Genomic DNA, 21,686 nt, shown 5'->3' with positions numbered 1-21,686 from the left:
CCTGTGATTCCCAGCAGCTAGTAATTAGAGGTGTAACACCTCTGACAGTGGAGGTAGAACATAGCCACTGCCGCTGTTCACCTTGTCCTCTGTGAATTTGTCTAATCCTCTTTTCCGTGTTGGTGGCCATCACTGCCTCCTGTGGGAGTCTGTTCCATAGTTCAACTATATGTTGTGTAAAGAATTACTTTCTTTATTCTGTCTTGAAGCTTCCAACATTCAGCGAGTGTTCGAAGGAGATGGAAAAACTTCTCTGTATCTATTTTCTTCATACCATGCATAATATTATAAACTTCTACCATATCACCTCTTACTCACCTTTTCAGTAAACTAAAAAGCATCAAGTGCTGGATCCTTTCCTCTTAGAGGAGCTTTTCCATTCCTTGATCATTCTGGTAGCCAGATTATTTTAATAGCCAGGCCCTCGCCTCCCTACTTTATACAAAGTTTTGATCCTAGTTGCGATGTTCCACCCTTTTGATATAGCGGTATCTTTGTTGTGACAGAAGCAACTTTGTTGCAGTATATAATTACCCAATGCATTAATTAGAAAGGTTAAGAGGGCTCCGGAGCAACCCCATTCTCAAGTGAGCTCAGCTAATAATTGGTCTGAAACATAACCTCAAAAGAGACAAGTGAATTTGAGGGTCAAGTAAGACTTCAAATTATATGCTTCAAAGCACCATGTTCCTTTCAAACTCATCCATACTGGAATAAGAATATGCAGATGCAGCCACTGACCAAGGATGTCATTATCAACATTTTTTCTCCTTGTTTGCCTCAGATGGGCAGGAGGAGCTTTTTGCACAAACTCATAGCCCGCATATTGGGATTTAAGTGTAAACTGACCAGTTTACTACTGAATGTCTCTAGCTGAGCCAACAAAGTTGTCAACTTGAACAACGGCATCCCTTGCATATAGCATCCTACCACCAATACACAGCATGTGAGTGTACCAGAAGAGATGGAAGGATTGAATTTGTCATTGTTACGGAGGTGCCTCAAAGCTAGTCTTTAAAAGCCAAACACTAGACTGGCTGTTGTAGTTGCATTTTCCAAAATGAAGTGTGGGGTTCTGTTTTGCGCATATGTGGTTTTTATTTTGTTTCTCTTTTTAGTTTCATTGAGAGAGAAAATAACCTTGCATCAAAGTATACCTGCTTGTTCTTTGGCTCTGTCACTTATCTAGTTATGAACCTAGGAAGTTGCCTTACGCAGGCCATTTTGTCCATCGATCCCAGTATTGTCTAGCTGTGACAGGCTCTCCAGGCTCTTGGGTAAAGATCTTTCTCATAATCTATTTACCTGACCCTTCTAGTTGGCGATGCCAGAGATTGAATCTGGGACCTTCAGCATGGAAAGCAGGTGCTTCACCACAGAACTAATACCTTAGATTTTGAACCAAGAGCTGTTAGACAATCACACCAATCTTTTCTAGTTTTTAGCTGCCTACAGTTAACAATGTTGATGCATCTTTAAGCTCAATGTTCACAATTACTGGCATGCGTTCTAATATTTACAGATTTCAGGAGTGAGGAATAATAATAATAATAATAATAATAATAATAATAATAATAATAATAATAGTAATAATAATAGCACATTGCCAAATGTATGGAGATATGTCTGCCTACCTGCCTGTTTCAAAGGGCCTAAAATCCTGCAGTCTAATAAGCAGAAGGAAGCTCCCTTATTCAGTGAACTTGCTCTCATGAGGAAGTGTGCAGTTAACAGACTCTTCTGGATACAATATTGAGGGACAGGTAGCAAGTTTAAAAGCCCATTTAATCTATAGTTGTGCAAGGCTTTCCATGCATTATTGCAGCTTCCCCTTTCTGTTGCGTAATTTGTCGTGTACCTTTGGCCATGTTTTCTCCATACAGCTTGTGTAGTCTGATCAGCCATTGCTAAATAATCCTATCAGATGATCTTGAAAGTTTATACAATAATATGCTCTTTGTATGCCAGAACTGTGAGTGGTTCCTCATGGACCAGAAGCACATGTCAACAAGCAGTTGTGCTTTTAGCATAGTGCGTCCAGCTCTTTGAAACTCTATCCCAATAGAAAGCCTGCAGGACCCGTCCCTGCTAAATTTCAGACACCAGGTTAAGCAAGTTTTATTTCAGGAGATATTTAGACTAGTTTTTCTATTTTTGATGCTTTAATCTGTGTTTTGCATATTGTGTTGAGTTTGTGGGTGCCTTGACTCTAAAGTCCTGAATGCTCTAACAGAGGGCAATGAACGTATTGAAAACCTAAGACAAAATGTTGCCCTTTATGAAGTTGTGACCTGAGAATGCCTAAAGCCACAAATGTGTCTGTCCCTTACAAAAGCTGTATACATTTACTGTCCCAGTAATGCAGAGTTGCTAATTCATCATTATGAATTCACTACAAAGATAACAAAGGAGAAAGACTGGGATTTGAGCAAACAGGATCTTGTTTGAACACAAGTAGCTTTAGTAATTGGCAAACACGAGCAGGCAAAGTAAGGGGAGAAAATGTGAACTGTAAACAGCTTAATGTTTTTGCAAAATTTCCACTATATGAAAGACTGTATTAAAGCAGCCTCTTTTGTTCAGCCACTCCAGTCCTCTTAATCTGAGTATTTCTTCTGAAATAAGTTTAAATGTTAGACAAGCCATGCCAATGTTGTGATTAGGTAGCTTACGTCATCCTCAGTGGAGAAGTGGTATAGTTAGCATTTAATGGATCACTTGCTGAACATATTATAATTATTTTTACTTAATTTCAGATGTTCGTTCAATAGTCAAATAAACCAACACTTCATTACAATGGTACATTTATATTTAGCTTAATAGGAGAATTCAATGCATGCTAACTCAAAAGTAAACATCTCAGAATTTAAAGGGGCTTGCTCCCAGATAAGTTTCTATAAGGTTGCAGACTAAATTATGTTAAGTAGTTGAAACAGAAGTCTCCTTTGGCTTTTACTATGCTGGAAGATCTGAAAGCTTCAAAAGCAAAAAAATTTCAGGGGGCGGGGGGAGTTAAATGTAATTGCACAGATGTAAAGGGACGCGGGTGGCGCTGTGGGTTAAACCACAGAGCCTAGGACTTGCCAATCAGAAGGCCGGCGGTTCGAATCTCCGTGACAGGGTGAGCTTCCGTTTCTCGGTCCCTGCTCCTGCCAACCTAGAAGTTCGAAAGCATGTCAAAGTGCAAGTAGATAAATAGGGACTGCTCCGGCGGGAAGGTAAACGGCGTTTCCGTGCGCTGCTCTAGTTCGCCAGAAGTGGCTTAGCCATGCTGGCCACATGACCCGGAAGCTGTAGGCCGGCTCCCTCAGCCAATAAAGCGAGATGAGCGCCGCAACCTCAGAGTTGGCCACGACTGAACCTAATGGTCAGGGGTCCCTTTACCTTTACTTGGATATCGTCATGCTGTTGGGCATGAGCGCTTGGTCTCAGACTGCATTCCAGGGGGAAGGGCCCTTGGTGTTTGTCCTAGCAGTAGAAGCACTTTCTAAGTGAATAACTTTAATTCAAGGCTGCAAATTATTATTCATTGCTGTTGGAATGCCAGAGTTTTTTGTTATGCAATTAGTGAAGTAAATTGTGAACAAAGAACAGCTGGGAGAACTGATCTGAGCTCTGACAGAGGAACATTTCTACATCAGTACAAGTGAAACCCAAAACCAATTCAGAGCCGTTAATCATCCATCAATCACATTGAATTGTTTAGTGTCTGACTGCAAATTTCTTCATAGTCCTTTTACTTTATATGCAAAGTGCATTGTGCCACGAGAAAACGGATGCTAAAATAACTTTTCCAAATAACTTTGGTTCAAAAGGTTGCGAATCTGTTTTCTGTGGCAATTTTTTCCCTTCGTGTTGTCTGGAACCCATATCAATAAAACTTAATAGGAGGCTGAAAGTGAAATTACAGCAAACTGTGCACTTAATAATACCCCAGTGGGAGCTCATTAATATCTCAACAGGTACACTCATGCATTATCTTAATCGCACATGATCCTTAAAGAAATTGCCTTTTTATTTTTATTAAAAGTTTCCTAACAACTGTCTTTTGGAAAGAAGTTTCAGGTTGGTCTCATTTTATTAAATTCTGCCTCGGTAGCAAAAGAGATGAATAGCAAAATTTACTTAGTAATTTGAAGTGATATAACATTAGACATTGCATTTATATTGCTATTAATGTCAGTGTTTCTTTTTACACAGTGGGAGAAACCAAGCAAGTAACAGAGCAAAAGCAGTAGGGCGGAGGAGATTGATCAGCCAGCAGTGGCAGATGCCACAGTGAAGCAGGCTATATATCCTTTGTGGATTGCTCTCTCCCATATTCTAAGTGAGACACAGTAGCAACAATGCAACATTGAGATTTAATGCTCACGTTGGGTTGTGGCCAGAAAAAACAAAACTGTAAAATTTATTTATTTAATAAAATGTAGACACCGCTCGATTGTAAAAATAGAACCTAAACGAGGCTACAAACTTCTGACCATCTGTGGGTGATACTCAGAGTAAACATTCATTAAGAGTCAATGTTTAGAGTAATTGTTAATTTAGCTTACTTGGGGTGGGGGCAACCTGCATTCAAATTCACATTTTCAAGCGTGATCAGCAAAATGTACTTTCCCTCAAAGATCAAGAACTCAGAACATTTCAACATTTACTCCCCCCCCCCCCCCGTTAATAATCACCAATCTAAATAGCATTTCTGGTGTGCTTTGTTAAACTCAGATTGGCTTGTTATTGTTAGGTTGGTTTAAGGCAGGCGTGGCCAAACTTGGCCATCCAGCTGTTTTAGGACTACAGTTTCCATCATCCCTGACCACTGGTCCTGTTAGTTAGGGGTGATGGGAGTTGTAGTCCCATGGCTGAGTTTGGCCATGCCTGGTCTAAGGGGTTAGTCCTCCAATTGGGTTGGGACCATGAATTTCTTCCCTGTTGTGGTTTCATTTAGAAATGGAATCCACTGTATATGTGGAGATATTTCCCCATCCCTACTCAGGCCCCCTCTCATAATGAATGGGGTGCTGGGGCAGAGCCATGGAGCCAACCTCCAGCTGGCCTGGGTGAGGCTGAGGTGGGTAAGGCGATAGCCAGGTCAGGGCTTTGTGAATGCACAGGCAACCCAGCACCCTGCCACAGCTTCTGAACAGTCTCAATATTGTTGCCACCCTGCCTGCTCCAGCCCTGCCCAGGGAAGCTATAGCAACACTGGTGTCAGGAGAGCAGCTTCACAACTTGGGCCCACCACACTGCCACTTTTCCAAGAGTTAAATTAAGAATTATTGGTCCCTATATCACTGAGGGAGTTGTTGTTGTTTAGTCGTTTAGTCATGTCCAACTCTTCGTGACCCCATTAACCAGAGCACGCCAGACACTCCTGTCTTCCACTGCCTCCCGCAGTTTGGTCAAACTCATGCTGCTAGCTTCAAGAACATTGTCCAACCATCTCGTCCTCTGTTGTCCCCTTCTCCTTGTGCCCTTCATCTTTTCCAACATCAGGGTCTTTTCCAGGGAGTCTCCTCTTCTCATGAGGTGGCCAAAGTATTGGAGCCTCAGCTTCAGGATCTGTCCTTCCAGTGAGCACTCAGGGCTGATTTCCTTAAGAATGGATAGGTTGATCTTCTTGCAGTCCATGGGACTCTCAAGAGTCTCCTCCAGCACCAGCACTGAGGGATAGATAATTACAAATATCTGCAAGTGTGCTCAATGAGAGTAGAGGCAGCAGTTGATCACCGAGGGTGGTACCTGGGGCTTTGAAAAATATATTGCCCTAAGCCATAGGGTTCTGTTTCACTTTTGTTTATGGAGGGGAAGGAAGGTTTACCCCATTTTCTTTCTCTGCATGGTCCAAAGGGCTATCAATTCTGTGTGAAGCATACATCTCACTGGATTGTACATTTGTAGAGTCTGCATCAGTCTTTCTGTTGAGAGACTATGGAAAACATCTGTTTTCATCCAATTTTTTTGGCTCAGTTTAATCCCTACAACACAGGGATGTTTTCACTGCATCTGTTATGAAATATGTTACAGCACTCAATCATGTTCAGTAAACCCTGACTTTCAGAAGAAACTCAGTAAGAAAAGAGGGGGGATAGCTCTCCCTAGGGAGGAAACAAAAAAGATTTCGAGAATAGAGTTCTGTACAAATAAGGTAATGGGGGGAAAATATGATGAAGAGCAATGCAATAAAATGCCAATGGGTGCATTCTATTTGATTACAAGGATTTCTATGTACTTTTCCATGCACTGTAGCTGTGCTGCACAATATGAAAAAGAAAGAGTTCTTGGAAACAATTATATATACCGAAATGATATTGAAAATTATACTGGACTTTTAAAAGTGAGTCCTGCCATTGCATTTTAGAAGGTTGGCTTCGAGTGCAGATCAGCACCAGCCTATGGACCACCACTCGGTATGGCACTGAAGAAGATTCCATACCAGCCACGTGAAAGGCATTGGTTTCTACACACTCATCCACACACACATCCTCTCAAAATCACAGTCCTGAGTGCCAATTAGGGAGGTGTGGAGGAGCACATTTGACCCTTGGGCTTGAGGTTCCTCGCCCATTCTACCCAATGTAAAATATTAGACCAACAAACCAGAATAATGATAAATGGCAATCTCATTCAAAACTATCCATTTGTTTAGTTTTGCTGCTACTACAAAGAGGAATACTCTGTGAATGGTATAGAAATCTTCATTTGATTAAAAAAAAAAGCCCTGTGAATATCATTTATAGACCAGCTGGTGCGCAAGGACAAAGAACAATATACTACCAACGTAAACCCCTGGCACTACAGGGCAAAGCAAACAACATTTTCAACTAGATTGGTGCCAAGGTATCAGCCATAGTAACAGTATCAGCAGGCCAAGGGAATGAGGTGATACATTTCATTCAGATTGCAGAAGGCACAGAGTGAAACCCAAGTTCAGTAAGATCCTGCCTGATGTTAAGTTCCAGTAAATATCTGGGTGTACTGTTCATTTTTAAGCAAAACTTATATGTGGGGCGGAATTGTCCATTTAATCCATATCAACCAGGCTACATAAACCAAACTTCCTCAGCAAGACTATAAGGCGAAAGGACAAAGTCCTTCTTGAGATACCTTAAAGAACCAGGACATTTGTGACTTTAAAGGTTAAAAACCTGCAGTTGAATTGAGCCCAGAAGCATGGCAGCAATCGCTGCAGCACCTTGAGATAGGCAAAATATGCTCCGCTGAGGCTAGAGGCCAATCTGCACATTAACATTATTCGCACTTGCTTTAAAAAGTGTGCTTAAATTGGCTGCTCTCATTCTGAAGAAAAAATAGCTGCAGGGCCCCCGATCAAGAATGTGTTTCTAATCCAGATCGGGAACTGTGCCAGTTTCCTCCTGAAAATCATTTTCCTCCTTCTCAGCTTCCATTTGCCCCCCAAAGGCTCTGTTCCATGCAAACAGGACTATTGGGGGCAAACTTCCAATCCAGATCAGGAGTACATAAAATTGGCCAGTTTAACTCTCTATTCCAATGGGGCTGCTGCGAAATATAGCAGCTATTTCATATATTTGAAAAACAAATATTACGGTAGTTGGTCTATAGGGTGCTACTGGACAATTTTTTTAAATTTTTAAATTTTTATTTTGAAAAACAAATTTAGCAAACCTGAACCCTTTGTGCTCTGTGTAGTACTCAACAATCATGGGTCAGTCCTATTCAAATTCCTAGGAATATGTTTAATTTACTAAGCTATCGGGGTCCAATTTACCATGACAGAAAGGAACAGGAAAGCGGAACTACCAAATGTCAAGCTAACTGTGCTTCATTTTGTCACCAAAAACTTTGCAAAACAGGGTAAAAAATAAGGCAACCATTACCCCCCCCCCCAAAAAAAAATTACACTAAGAGAGTTTGAGAGAGCTGCCCCTCTGCAAAGAGAAGAAGAATACACACTCAGGTTGTAAACGTGTCTCACATGATCCTTGTTTAGAAGAAGAGTTTGTGGTGAGAATCACTGAGGACTGTTGAGGTGACACCCTGCAGCTTTAAGATTGAATGCTCATGCTGGGTCTCTATTACATATCAATCCAACGGTGCTTATATAATGGATTTATGGTTCATGGCTTCCCAGTCATTTTTTAAAGTGTGAATTAGCCAAGATGCTTTTTTTGTGTGCTTAAACAAATTCCATCTCCTTGTCAGCCTCTCTTCTCTTTCTACTTTTAATCCTGCAGCAAAGCCATGGTAATGCTGAATTTGTTGACATCCCTGCCATTCCCATGGCAGCAGGGTGCGGTGCTTTAAACACCGGAGCATCGCAGGATCAAAAACAGGAAAGAAAGAAAGTATAGCAGGGCTCCAACCCTGAATTCTAATACTGACATTTTTATAGCAGCAGAGCATGCATTAGGAACTTTTGTTGTCTCTTTTGTTAATGCATTTACTCTCTTTAGTGATGCCTACGTATCCACCCCACTAAAGCTGTCTCTTTGATTTGTTTGTATTTCAGAAAGAGTTAGCCACCCCTCTTTGGCTGGCCAATACTCAGGCTTTTGGTGGTTGTTTTATTTAGTTCAGCTTCCCACGAGGTATCCCAATGTACTATATTATATACTGTATACAGTAGTCCCTCATTTATACACATTTGACTTGCACGATTTCAACCACTTGCAGAGGAGAACAAACACAAGCCAGTGTTTTGAGTTCAGTCCACCGTGTGCTGGGGGCCTTATGCAAAGCATCTGGAGTAATCACCAAGTAGCATTTTGGGGAGAGGGATTGGGACCTAATTATACAGATAAGTATTTCTGTATACCTTTTATTGTTCCTCGGTGTCCCTGTTTTACCTCCCAAGTTGATCAGCATCTGCCTACCTGAATTCTGCATTAGAGGGAATGAAAAATATGTTCATAAATACCAATGATGCCGAGAGACTGCAGTATTCTCTCAAGAAATTGTGGATGATTTTGAGTTCCCAATATCTTGTCAATGACATATGTTTGTGTTGCACACTCCACTTCTCATCCCTACCAGAAAAGGCCCTTGACAGCTGAGCACTCACAATTCACAGTAGTTCACTGGCTTGAGTTTTGATTCTAGACTTCCTAAATTTATGGTTCCCGTATGATTGCAGATTCTTGGCTGCTTTGTTTACTGACAAGCATCTCTCTCCTGAAGACACCTTTCAGCTTCCTATTCATCTGTGACTTGATTGCTCTAGAATTGAACTTTTTGACTCAAGAAGTGGTACATTGAGTTTTTTCTTTTCTTTTAGCTGACTTGAGCAGATGTTGTTTGTTTCATACTTATGAGATGGTAACTTTGTGCTGTGAATTGCAGTGATGATCCTTCAGGGAGTAGATATGATGGAAAGAGGACTTCAGCATAGCTCACGAAGTTTATTGCAGGGCTTGCAGGAAATATTGGACCAAATTGGTGACACTGCAAAAAAAGAAAAAGAAAGGGGAAAAACAATCTGTACAAAATTCCTCACGCCGCACAAAGTTTATATGCACTCATACACACACACACACACACACACACACAGTGGTACCTCGAGTTAAGAACTTAATTCGTTCTGCAGGTCCGTTCTTAACCTAAAACTGTTCTTAACCTGAGACACTACTTTAGCTAATGGGGCCTCTTGCTGCCACCGCGTGATTTCTGTTCTCATCCTGAAGCAAATTTCTTAACCCGAGGTACTATTTCTGGGTTAGCAGAGTCTGTAACCTGAAGTGTCTGCAACCCAAGGTACCACTGTGTATATATGAGAAAATGTGGAATGAAGCTGACATCTGGATTATGTGTCTCAAGAGTTAAACACACACACAATCAGATTTAAAGCCCTGTGTATCATTCGGCAACTCACTCATTTAAAAAGGAAACAAAGAATTTCAAGAAGCCAGGGCTTTACAGTGGTGCCCCGCAAGACGAATGCCTCGCAAGACGAAAAACCCGCAAGACGAAAGGGTTTTTCGGTTTTTGCGACGCTTCGCTAGACGATTTTCCCTATGGGCTTGCATCGCAAGACGAAAGCCCATAGGGAAATCTCGGGGACCTTTTTTTAAATGCTGGCGGTGGGGAGCAAAGCCTTTTCCCCCCTCCGGACTTCAGAAGAGGTCCAGGAAGGCCGGCGGGGGCGAAAGGCTTTGCTCCCCACCGCCAGCATTTTAAAAGCGGTCCGGGATAGCAGGGAAGCGCTTCCCGCTATCCCGGACGGCTTTTGAAGGCAGGCTTTTGAAGGCTGCCTGCCTAACCGGGGGCTTTTAAATCGCCCCGGGACTGTCCGGGGCGATTTAAAAGCCCCCGGACGGCTTTTGAAGCCTCCCCCCGCCGCCCGGCTTCGGGGCATCGTCCCGATGCCGGGCGGTGGGGCAGGAACGCCTCCCCCAGCCGCCCGGCATCGGAACGATGTCCCGAAGCCCGGCGGCGGGGCGGGAAAGCCTCCCCCAGCCGCCCGGCTTCGGGGCATCGTCCCGATGCCGGGCGGTGGGGCAGGAACGCCTCCCCCAGCCGCCCGGCTTCGGGGCATCGTCCCGATGCCGGGCGGTGGGGCAGGAATGCCTCCCCCAGCCGCCCGGCATCGGAACGATGTCCCGAAGCCCGGCGGCGGGGCGGGAAAGCCTCCCCCAGCCGCCCGGCTTCGGGGCATCGTCCCGATGCCGGGCGGTGGGGCAGGAACGCCTCCCCCAGCCGCCCGGCATCGGAACGATGTCCCGAAGCCCGGCGGCGGGGCGGGAAAGCCTCCCCCAGCCGCCCGGCTTCGGGGCATCGTCCCGATGCCGGGCGGCGGGGCAGGAACGCCTCCCCCAGCCGCCCGGCTTCGGGGCATCGTTCCGATGCCGGGCGGTGGGGCAGGAACGCCTCCCCCCGCCGCCCGGCATCGGAACGATGTCCCGAAGCCGAGCGGCGGGGCGAGAAAGCCTTTGTCCCCCCTGCCTGCCTTCCCAGGGGCTTTTAAATCGCCCCGGACAGCGGAGAAGTCCTCCGCTGTCCCGGGCGATTTTAAAATGCCGCCCGCCAGAAGAGGTCGGGGGAAGGCGGTTTCCATAGGAACGCATTAATTGATTTTCAATGCATTCCTATGGAAAACCGTGCATCGCAAGACGAAAAACTCGCAAGACGAAGAGACTTGCGGAACGAATTAATTTCGTCTTGCGAGGCACCACTGTATTTAATTCCTTTTAAGATTTCTCATCCATTAGATTCCTTACCCACCCCTTACCATAAGGTCCCAGGATGGTCCACCTAATGACTGATGCTGTTCTGAATATTGTTATATTTGGAGATAATGCTCCAAACTTGACAAAAAGTGATGCTGTTCACAAGGCCGTTTGTCAGGAGGGGTGCTGACAAGCTCTCCTAACCTTGAGATCTCTTAAGCCAGCTTTGGTCACCGTGCATGATGACCTATGTTAGTAGAGAGACAGGGAAAGGTGTCCTTGTTAATTCTACTCAACCTTTCAGTGGCTTTTGATAGCAACCTTTTGGAGAGGCTGTCTGAATTAGGGGTGGGTGACACTGCTTTGTGGTGATTCCAGTCTTATTTGGATGGTAGTTTCCAGTGGGTAATGCTCTTCAGCCCCTGGAGCCTTCAATGAGGGGATCCTCAGGGCTTGATTTCATCTCCCATGTTGTTTAAAATCTACACTAAACGGCTGAGGTGGGATCTTCCAGAGTTTCAGAAAACGACGTCAGCAATATGCTGATGACACACAGCTCACCTTTGCTTCTGCAGGTGTGGCAGTGGGTGTGCTGGACTGTTGTCTTGCCTCAGTAATGGACGGAGGCAGTATTGGGCTCAGGACCTTAATACCTCAAAGACCACCTCTCTCCATATAAAATGACCAGGACACTGCATTCATCATCTGAGGCCCTTCTTCATGTGTCTCATCCATGAGAGGCCTGGAGGATGGCAACACAAGAACAGGCCTTTTCTGCAGAGGTTCCCCCCCCCCCCCGTGGAATGCTCTCCCCAGGGAGGCTCGTCTGGCGCCTTCATTACATATATTTTGGTGCCAGGCAAAAGCATTCCTCCCAGGGCTTTGGCTAATTAAACCATCTATGACCTTTTAAACTGTGTGTTTGGGTTTGCTGTTTTTGTTTGTTATGTATTTTTGTGTTTTTACTTTGTAAATTGCCTTGTGATCCTTAGATGAAGGTCAGTATAGAATTTAATGATAGATGATAGATGATAGATGGATGTTAGATAGATGATAGATAGATAGATGATAGATAGATGATAGATAGATAGATGATAGATAGATAGATAGATGATAGATAGATATAGATAGATGATAGATAGATAGATAGATAGATAGATAGATAGATATAGATAGATGATAGATAGATAGATAGATAGATAGATGATAGATAGATAGATAGATGATAGAGATAGATAGATGATCGATAGATAGATGATAGATAGATAGATGATAGATAGAATAGTCTTTTGCTGGGTTTCTCTGCTGCAGTGCCAGGTGATGCTTTAAGATATGAAGCGGCTTGGTCCTCAGGTTCAGTCTCCCAGCAGGCCTGCTCATAATACAAAAAATTATCTAAAAACCAATATTAACAACATTAACAAAATATCAACCAAGAAATAAACTAATCCCTGATGAATTCATAAACACACTCCCCACACTATCATCATATTTTTGATTTTGTAATATTTGTAATATTGCATAAGTGTTATCAAATACCTGGTGGTCAGTATACCTGATTTTGTTTTGAAAGTGTGATGGTAAATCTGTGTGTTGAAGATAGCACTCCTCAAATTCTTGCAAGAAGGTATGCCCTTAGAAATTTCAGTTCCCTGCTTGAGACACTTACTGACTTGACAGGGACCTGTTTAAAATGAGCACCAAATTCTTTAAAAAATGCAATCCTAGCAGAAAGGCAAGTAAGGATAGGAAAGGTAATGAGGGATAGATTTCTCTTTAAAATGTAAGAAATGCTTCTATAACCTTGCCTGAAAGTTTGAGCACTTTTTTGGTGAATAATTTACAATAGCAAGGAGAGGCTGATGCTGCAGGTTCTTTCTGTTTGGTGAAACATTACTGAAAATAATGATTAAATAAGGCAGGGTCAGCCCTGTTAAACCAAACAGATATGTCAATGAACAGTGTAACGCTTCCATCAGAAACATGTTGTCAAATGGTTACATATCATTATCAATGGGATTTGGCAGTGCTGTGTGGTTTTGAGTATGGCCATGATTGCACATACAAGAATGAAATTTAGTATTAATAGGTGCTATTTAACCTTGCACTCTTCCAATCATTTTGTCTTTACAAGCATTTCACCTTGCCGGATGCTATGATCTTCCTCCACTTCCTCCTCCTCCCATGCCCTGTTTTGGGGGTTCTTCCAATGCCTCCCCCAAACCAAAATCAGGAGGCATGAGAGAAGGAGATAAGGAAAAGCCCAGTTTTGCAAGTAGAAGTCATTATGTGGGGTTTCCACTGGTGGGGCTGGTTAGGTGAATCCTGCCTATTCTTTTCTTAAAAGGAGACACAAATCAAGGCCTCGTGTCTGAATAGTTAAATCAGAACATACATAGGCAGCCCTGGTGAAATTTCAGAAGGCAGAGGTGGTCTGACTAGGAATTTTGCTGATTGGGAATTGGATTTGAAGTGCTCTACACTGCTCCATTATGTCCTGTGGAACAGCTGATGCACATAATCCCTGAATTTTAGGGAGGGCTTCATACTTGAGATTCCAGTAGATCTTACACTCAGGTCCTACTTGCCAGTTTTGTGAGAACAGGATGCTGGATTAGATAGGCTTAGCCTGATCCAGCAAGCTCTTATGTTTTTAATGGCTGGTTAACTGGATTTTCTCATAAATTGGCAATGGTTATGACTGAGATTGATGAGAGCCAAAGTAACAGAGATGATCACAAATTGGTGGGAACTAAGGCTCTAGTAGGCAGTAATTCAGACTAGCAAAGCTAAGTGTAAACAGGCAAATACTCAAGAACCCTAAAGATGGTGAAATATTGTTGATAAATCACGCATCATAAGGTCCATGGGGGGGGGGCAAGCTTACCCAAGGCTTATCTCAAAGCATGCTAACTTATCCTTCATCAAAGAGGTTCATGGAAGTTTTTTGGGGACAAAACTGATAATAGTTTAATTGGCCTATTAGTATTCACATAATGAAAATCATTTGAAAGATGGCTTCATTGACTTTCACTTAGGCACTGACGGAGATAGAAAGTAACAGATGGGCACTGGGAAGACTAATTGTGTTATAGCTCAAGCTAATTGTTGTGCGTGTGTTGAGTTTATCAATTTATAACTCCAAATAATTGTTCTATTCCCTACAGATACCCCAAATCAGTTATGCTTCAACTGCACCAGAACTAAGTGACGACAGGCGCTATGATTTCTTCTCACGGGTGGTACCTCCAGATTCCTTCCAAGCGCAGGCGATGGTGGACATCGTGAAAGCTTTGGGGTGGAATTATGTCTCCACATTGGCTTCTGAAGGAAGTTATGGAGAAAAAGGCATGGAATCTTTTATACAAATTTCCAGAGAGTCAGGTAGGTGACAAACCATGCTGCACAAAATGGGAACTTATTTTAAATACTATATTGAATGAAGCTTTATCCTTTAACATTCATTATTCATACCTTCACAATTCCATTCCTATGGTTTCTTCATTTCTCTCTTCTCAACTTACATAGAGGTTTTTAGGAACAAAGCACCTATGAGTCTGAGAGCTAAATGGCATTAATGCTCTGTTGGAGAAAGATATATCAGTGAAATTGTATCAAGCTTCTGGTGTGCCCACTGTTAAAATCACATGCTATGGTGAGATAGTACAAAGCAATGTTTTAGCATATTGAGTCCTTATCTCTTCACAGCCAAGAATGCTTTTAAATCAAGCAATTTCTTTGATATAAACTTTATGTCAGACAATTCTTCTATGTCTTTCAAATAATTTTACACATATTTTTTAAAATCAGATAGTACAATGTGAGGTGGTCAGCTTGAGGGATCAAAGGTTATTAGCTCTGAAGAGACACCAAACCTGTTTTAATGCAATGGGCTTGGAAGCCTAGAGAACTCCAGTCTATTGATATATGTTCAAAGGCTCCCCACTTACATTTGAAGATATTCCCACACTATTTGAGATAAATCAGTGGTTTTCAAACATACCTTTTTGGGAACCTTTTCCACAATGATGAGTCTGCTGTCTTTTATAGAAATACTAGTATGTGGTGGAAGATTCATGACCACATTTTAGAATGTCCACCCATAGGTTTTGGCAGTAGATATCTGAAATCCAGTTGCCCACATTGCTGTTGCATACAGAGAGGGAGGGAGGTAAGGTGTTAGCAAGGTCAGCAAATGCACCTGTGGGAGCACTGGCTTGGTTCTGCTGGTGTGTTTTCATCATAGTGACCTCACTGCTGCCTCAGCCCTCTCCACCCTGGTAAGTTGTAGTGATATGCTGCAGCCCCACCCCATCACCTAGTACTGCTTATGGGCTCTGTCACTGCCTTGAGTACAAGCCGTTTTCCATGTGAGTTTATCTGCTGCTACTGATCTCCTCACTGAGAATCTTGATACATTGCCAAAGAATCCCAGGGTTCTCTGCAGCACAACTTGAGAGTCATGCACGGAACCTGCTTTGCCATAGTGAAATACATCATCTCAAAACAGAACACCCCAGATGGTAAGAAAATGAAAGCTAGTCTTCTGCTAGCTCAGATAAGCTGAAACATTTTGTGGATTTAAGAAACAGGTTGTTACGGAGGAAAGTGTACCCCGGTGAAAGGATTTTGCTGCCTCTGTTCAGGATAGACTTAAGGACTGGAGGAGACTAAATGAGCCAGTTGGTTTAAAGTATCTGGATTTTACTTTTTCATCAGGAGAGATGTGTAAATGCTGCCACCCCAAATATATAACTCCATGTTCTAGTTACAGAAATGTGAATACTTGCAGAAATAGTATGTCCACGTGTAAAGTGATGGTCACACTACACCTTGAATACATTGCTCAGTTTTTGTTACATTACCTTAAAATACTTGCAATCAATATAGTATTGATTGCAATCAATACTTGCGATCAATACAGAAAGTGAGACTAAACAGTTATCATTCAGAAGTATGGTATTCCTTTTGCAGACAAAGGAATGACGGTAAGAATACTGAAGTAACTCAGAAGTATTTCGTGGGGTGGGGCAAGGCAGGGGTGAGGTCAGAGTTAGGGCTGATCCAGCACCTCCCTGACCTCATTTTCACCCTGCCCCATTACAGCATGCACAGTTCTGACAGGATACTCCTGTGGTCACTTAATACATTCTCACTTCCCTCAGATTTTTTTCTTTTTAAATTTCTGACATTGTTCTGACATTGGCTATTTTCCAGTCATCTTGTATACAAGGTGATTTTCATGGGTTGGATGAATGCCATTGCTGTAATTTAGTTTGTGGATTAGCCTCCTCCTCCACTTTTTAACACAGTTCTTCTAATGTAATGTATAATGGGAAGCAAAGGTGGAATATTTAAGGTGATGGCAACACAAATAGTGTGTTGGGTTCTCCAATTTTCTTATTCATTCATTCATTTGAACTTTATATATCACCCTCTTTATCAGTTATACTTAGTGGCAAGTTTCAGTAGTGTCAACTTAAAATGTAATTAAGAGGATGCTGTATTAATGAGAATGCTCCTCAGCTAATATGGCAATACATAAAAAGCACTAATATGGGCCATTTGGCCAAAATACATGCTGAGTATTGTTCTGGAAAACTTGGTTTGGCTGCTGTTATCAACAGGCTGTATCATAAGCAGTGGGATTTTCAAGGCATTCCTAGGCAGGAAAGACTATCTGACATTGTTCTTACATTGGCCATTTCCCAGTCACTTGGTACACAAGGTGATTTCCATGGGTTGTGGCAAAAAGTCAGACCTGCCTGCCTCCAATACTGCAGATCTACTGGTTCTTTGACTTAGTGTTGGATACCACTGAGCTAGGTGAACTATTGATCTAACACATCAAGTTTTTAGGTAAAATAAACTAAGTAGACTAAACAAATATGTGAAACTGTGTACAAATCTAAAATGTTTCTCATGGATTTCAGATAGATTTGCCCTCCTTTGAGATCTTCTCAACCTCCAATGAGATTTCCATCTAAAATAGGTCATGGAATAAATTTTCCATGATCTCAAGCAGCCACATGAAGTTTGTGTTTATCGCTGGATTAATTAACTAGTTCAGTGGCGGCAGCAACAACTGCATCTTTGCAGATTTCCTGCATTATCCATACGTCAAAGAGCATCTGTCTGATTAACGACACTCAAAGCTGTCATTGGGTAATTTAAAGCATCTTATTCTTGAGCATAATCCTTGTGAAAATGGCAGTGGTGGGGAAGCTGCACTTTCAAAAAGATCTCTTTAGAAGCAAGATACAAGATGTTGATGTTTCAGAAGCTGCTGGTATTTACATGTATTTTCCTGGTTTGGACGCATATTAATGTAGCATTAAGGGGGGAATGTTTGGGATTTAATATTGCAGGAACTGATGAAGTTATTTATTTAACTATTCATTAGTTAAATTTATGTTACCTGCTCCCCACCCCCAGGGCAGAAAACAACAATGAATTGAACAATTAAAAACTATTTCAATGTAGGTGTGTTTGAAGGAGCAGGGATAGCACATAAAGCCAAAATCACAAACAGGCAAAGCACACTCTCTCTAGACCAGGCTTCCTCAACCTCGGCCCTCCAGATGTTTTTGGCCTACAACTCCCATGATTCCTAGGTAGCAGGGAAGGGAAGCAGTGGTCAGGGAAGATGGGAATTGCAGTTTCAAAACATCTGGAGGACCGAGGTTGAGGAAGCCTGCCCTATACCTTTGAATGCTCTCCCAAAGTAGGTTAAAAATGTCCTGGAAAACCTGGGCATATGGCAGCCCATATTGGAAATGCTGATTTTGGGGCAATTTGTGCCCGGATTTTCACTTTTTGAAATATGGCAACCATACATTGTGCAGAACGAATATAAATGCTAAGTGTTATTAATATTATGCTGGACATGCCATATGATGATGCATGTCTTGCATCAAAACTGGTACAGTTCAAAAGTGATTTGCTGGAATACGTAGGAGATGCTGGCTGGCATCTAATTCTTTCTGATGCTCGGCTTTCATTGATGTACAAGAAGTCTTCTCATAAGTGATAAAATGTTTATTATCATCACCCTCAAATCTGTGCCAAATTACCTGTTATTCTGGGATATTTCCCAGAGTGGCTGCCAAAGTGCTAAATTCTCAAGGCTTGCAACAGTAACTAGAGAACATTATTCTTTCTGTAATTTTTTAGACACACTAGCAGAATCGGAAGACCGCGACTTGTCCTTTTGGAGTTCATAATTCTTCTTAAAGTGACTTTTATTATGGGCACTTCGAGTTAGTTTAGATTTGTCTTTGTGACAGTGGATGATTTGAATTGCATTCTGCAGTCTGTGTGGTTTGTTTGGGGTTGTTTTTTAGCCCCCACCCCCCAATGATTAAAATGTTAAGGGATAATTTGGATTTACTGGCCACAAATCTTAAACATCATATCTTTGATGAATTGGTTTTCTTAATTAGTAATTAGTGGGGTTAATTGCTGACTAAAAGGTTAAAAGGATGTGTGTGCATTAGGGAGGGAATGTTCAGTTAAGGATCAGACTGCAATAGCAATAAGGATAAGACCATTAAAAGTGAATTTCTTTTAACTTAGTGAGACTTACTTTGGGGCAAATTTACATAAGATTACAAGGAGAAAGAGCCTCAGCTCAGTGGTACAGCAGCTATTTGTGCATGCAGATTGCTCCAGCACTACCTTAAATCCCCAGTAAACCTTTTAACTGTTGCAGGATCAGGTAACCAGAAGTCCCCTTCCCTCTTTAAATGGCAACATGTATTCTAATCATAGAGTCTGAAAAGTGTAGAGTTGGAAGGGACCACGCGGGTTATCTAGTCCAACCCTCTGCAATGCAGGAATTCTTTTGCCCAACATGTGGTTCAAACCCATGATCCATGACCTCACATGAGGTTCCAGTACCGTATTTTTCGCTCTATAAGACGCACCAGACCACAAGACGCACCTAGTTTTTGGAGGAGGAAAACAAGAAAAAAAATATTCTGAATCTCAGAAGCCAGAACAAGAGGGATCGCTGCGCAGTGAAAGCAGCAATCCCTCTTGCTGTGCTGGCTTCTGGGATAGCTGCGCAGCCTGCATTCGCTCCATAAGATGCACACACATTTCCCCTTACTTTTTAGGAGGGAAAAAGTGAGTCTTATAGAGCAAAAAATACGGTACTTGCCCTGAGAGTTAGGATGGGCAAATACTGACATTGTTTTCATTTGCAGTTTCTTATTACAGCCCCATCAGAACCCTAGGCTAAAGCTGCAAATTTCTATGGAGAACTGCAAGGAAAGTAGCAATAAATAAGGGAGAATTATTCAGTTTTACCGCTCTAACTGCATATAAAATAACAATTACTTCAAACATTAGAGCTCTGAAGAACCCCTTGCCAGGAATCCCCATTTTCCCTTATGCTGGTCCAACTGCATGTCCCTTTGAAAGCAATTTGAGCAATATAATGAAGGGGGGCATGTTTGGAATGCACCTAATATCTAACTGATGATAAGGGCACCAGTTGATATAACACTGCTCAATTCCATAATGTTTGGATGAAAGCACCTCACAAAACAGTTTTACTTTTTAATCCATGTCAGCTTTCAAGCTGATCTGCTCAGAACGCCCCAGGAGTTAGCTTCTTGTACATGTACCTAGAGAATGGCTGTAGTCTTGGACTCCTCTCACCCTTGGCTAATTATATTGAATTGACACGCAACGTCATACCAACTTAAAGGCTTTTCTTGTGCTAAGCAGAAATAGTAGCGGCGGGGGGGGGGGAGGGGAGAGATGCAGTCTCATCACACCAAATCCAGCCATCCATCATGTGCTAAAGGAATATACATAATGAAGAGATCCCTTGGGTAACGCCTTTAAAATAAATATCTCCACAGAGGGAGCCACTGGGTTTAAAAGCTGAAAATCATCATAAATGAGACAGGAGGTGAAAGTTTGGTAGACAGGCTAAACCTCTCTTAACGAGAGGCATAATTTATGCATCCTCAGTTTTCTCTATATTGAGTGATTTCCCCCCGTCCTGCCTGAGTACATTCTAATGGACTGTACTTCATTTCTCTCATGGGTTAAATATACTGCATAGCAGAGTATGAAATGTTAATGACAGAATCGTTTTATGTACACTTTCAAATGCAGTTTGCAAAGTATATTTTACCCTCTTAATTGCTGAGATCTCTAGTCATTCATATTAGTGCTTTTTATGTATTGCCATATTAGCTGAGGAGCATTCTCATTAATACAGCATCCTCTTAATTACATTTTAAGTTGACACTACTGAAACTGCCACTAAGTATCATCACCAAAGTTTTCTCTCCACTTCCCATAAGAGAAGCAATATCGCAGATTTTGTCTTCTCAGTTGGCATGGTAAAGCTGGCCAGAAACATTTAATGAGATATTTGATTTTTGCTGGTGGTACATTTAAAAATAGTAGCAATAACATTTATTCTCCCCCCCCCCCCTTTCAGATGAGTTTTATCAGTTTCATGAGAAATGTTAATGAGGGTACTTGCTTTGGAGGCTAATCGTAGCATGTTTTAATGTGTCTTTGACTGATAGTAGACCTTCTGGCGCACATTGCACACTTCTGGTGTGCTCCTTGTTACTAGAATTATTAGCAATGGTTTAAAGGTTTCCCCTCTCCCTTTACGAATGTTGATTTAATAAATGTTGCACAAGTTTAAGTCTCAAGGGTGTCTTCTGTCACAAATGCTGCATTGTAATACATAGTAGTAATTTATTATGTGGAGTTATGCCACCAGTAGTACTGTGCTACTAATAATTATTTCCCTTTGGGGTTTGGATGCTAGGTTCTTTTCTATGAAACAAATAGTGTTCCATTCAGAAAACAGGGCTTTCCCATCCCATCCTTCCTTGTGCATCCCCCCCTCCAAATCTGTTTCTGGAGACTGTGGGATTCCTAGTTACCAGGGCCAGGCCAAGACATTTGGGCACTTGAGGCAGAACCCAAAATTGTGCCCCCTCCCCACCAGGGAAGAAGGGGTGAGGGAAGATCTACATCAGAAGCAAAGGGGGGAGGAAGATCAACACTGAGAACAGCTGCCCTGGTGGATGCTGCTGCCTGAGTCTGTTGTCTCACCTGGCCACTTGGATAGGGCTGCCCTGAATAGAGATTGACATTGGGATCTGCTACCCAAGTGTCTCCTGCCACCTGAGGCAGTCTCCTCACCTGGCCTCATGGGTGGGCCAGGCCTGCTAGTTACACTGTGGGGATATGTTATAAGGGGATGCAGATGGAAGGAAAGGGTCACAGGAAATTCTTGCTGTGTGTTACTGGAAGAGCTCCATTGGAAATGTGCATGTATAGTATAATGGCCACAGCCCAATGTCCTGAAAATATCTACAGGAAGTCTTTGAGGAGTTAACAGGCTGCTCTGTGCAGGGGAGAATCATCAGGATGGTCTCCCATACCCTTCCTTCTGGAGAATGTGGCCATGAATTCCAGAGATTAATGCAGAGCGCCATAAGGCATCCACTCATCCATATAATATGGATTTCCACACTCTCTAGAGCTCCTCGACTCATTCCCATA

General features: G+C 42.4%; 1 protein-coding gene across 3 annotated transcripts in view; it reads left to right on the top strand.

Annotated features, from left to right (window-relative positions):
- GRM7 (glutamate metabotropic receptor 7) overlaps window positions 1-21,686 on the top strand; it is a 411,272-nt gene that overhangs the window by 121,961 nt on the left and 267,625 nt on the right. For all 3 annotated transcript variants that reach the window (XM_081901588.1, XM_081901586.1, XM_081901587.1), the window contains exon 2: window positions 14,309-14,525. In XM_081901588.1, the coding sequence (XP_081757714.1) occupies window positions 14,309-14,525 (217 nt within the window). The remainder of the gene's footprint in view (window positions 1-14,308; window positions 14,526-21,686) is intronic.

This window comes from Podarcis melisellensis (genome assembly GCF_964234715.1).
Source record: "Podarcis melisellensis genome assembly, chromosome: 2".
NCBI classification, from domain to species: Eukaryota; Metazoa; Chordata; class Lepidosauria; order Squamata; family Lacertidae; genus Podarcis; species Podarcis melisellensis.
This window is presented reverse-complemented; position numbering and strand designations above follow the sequence as displayed.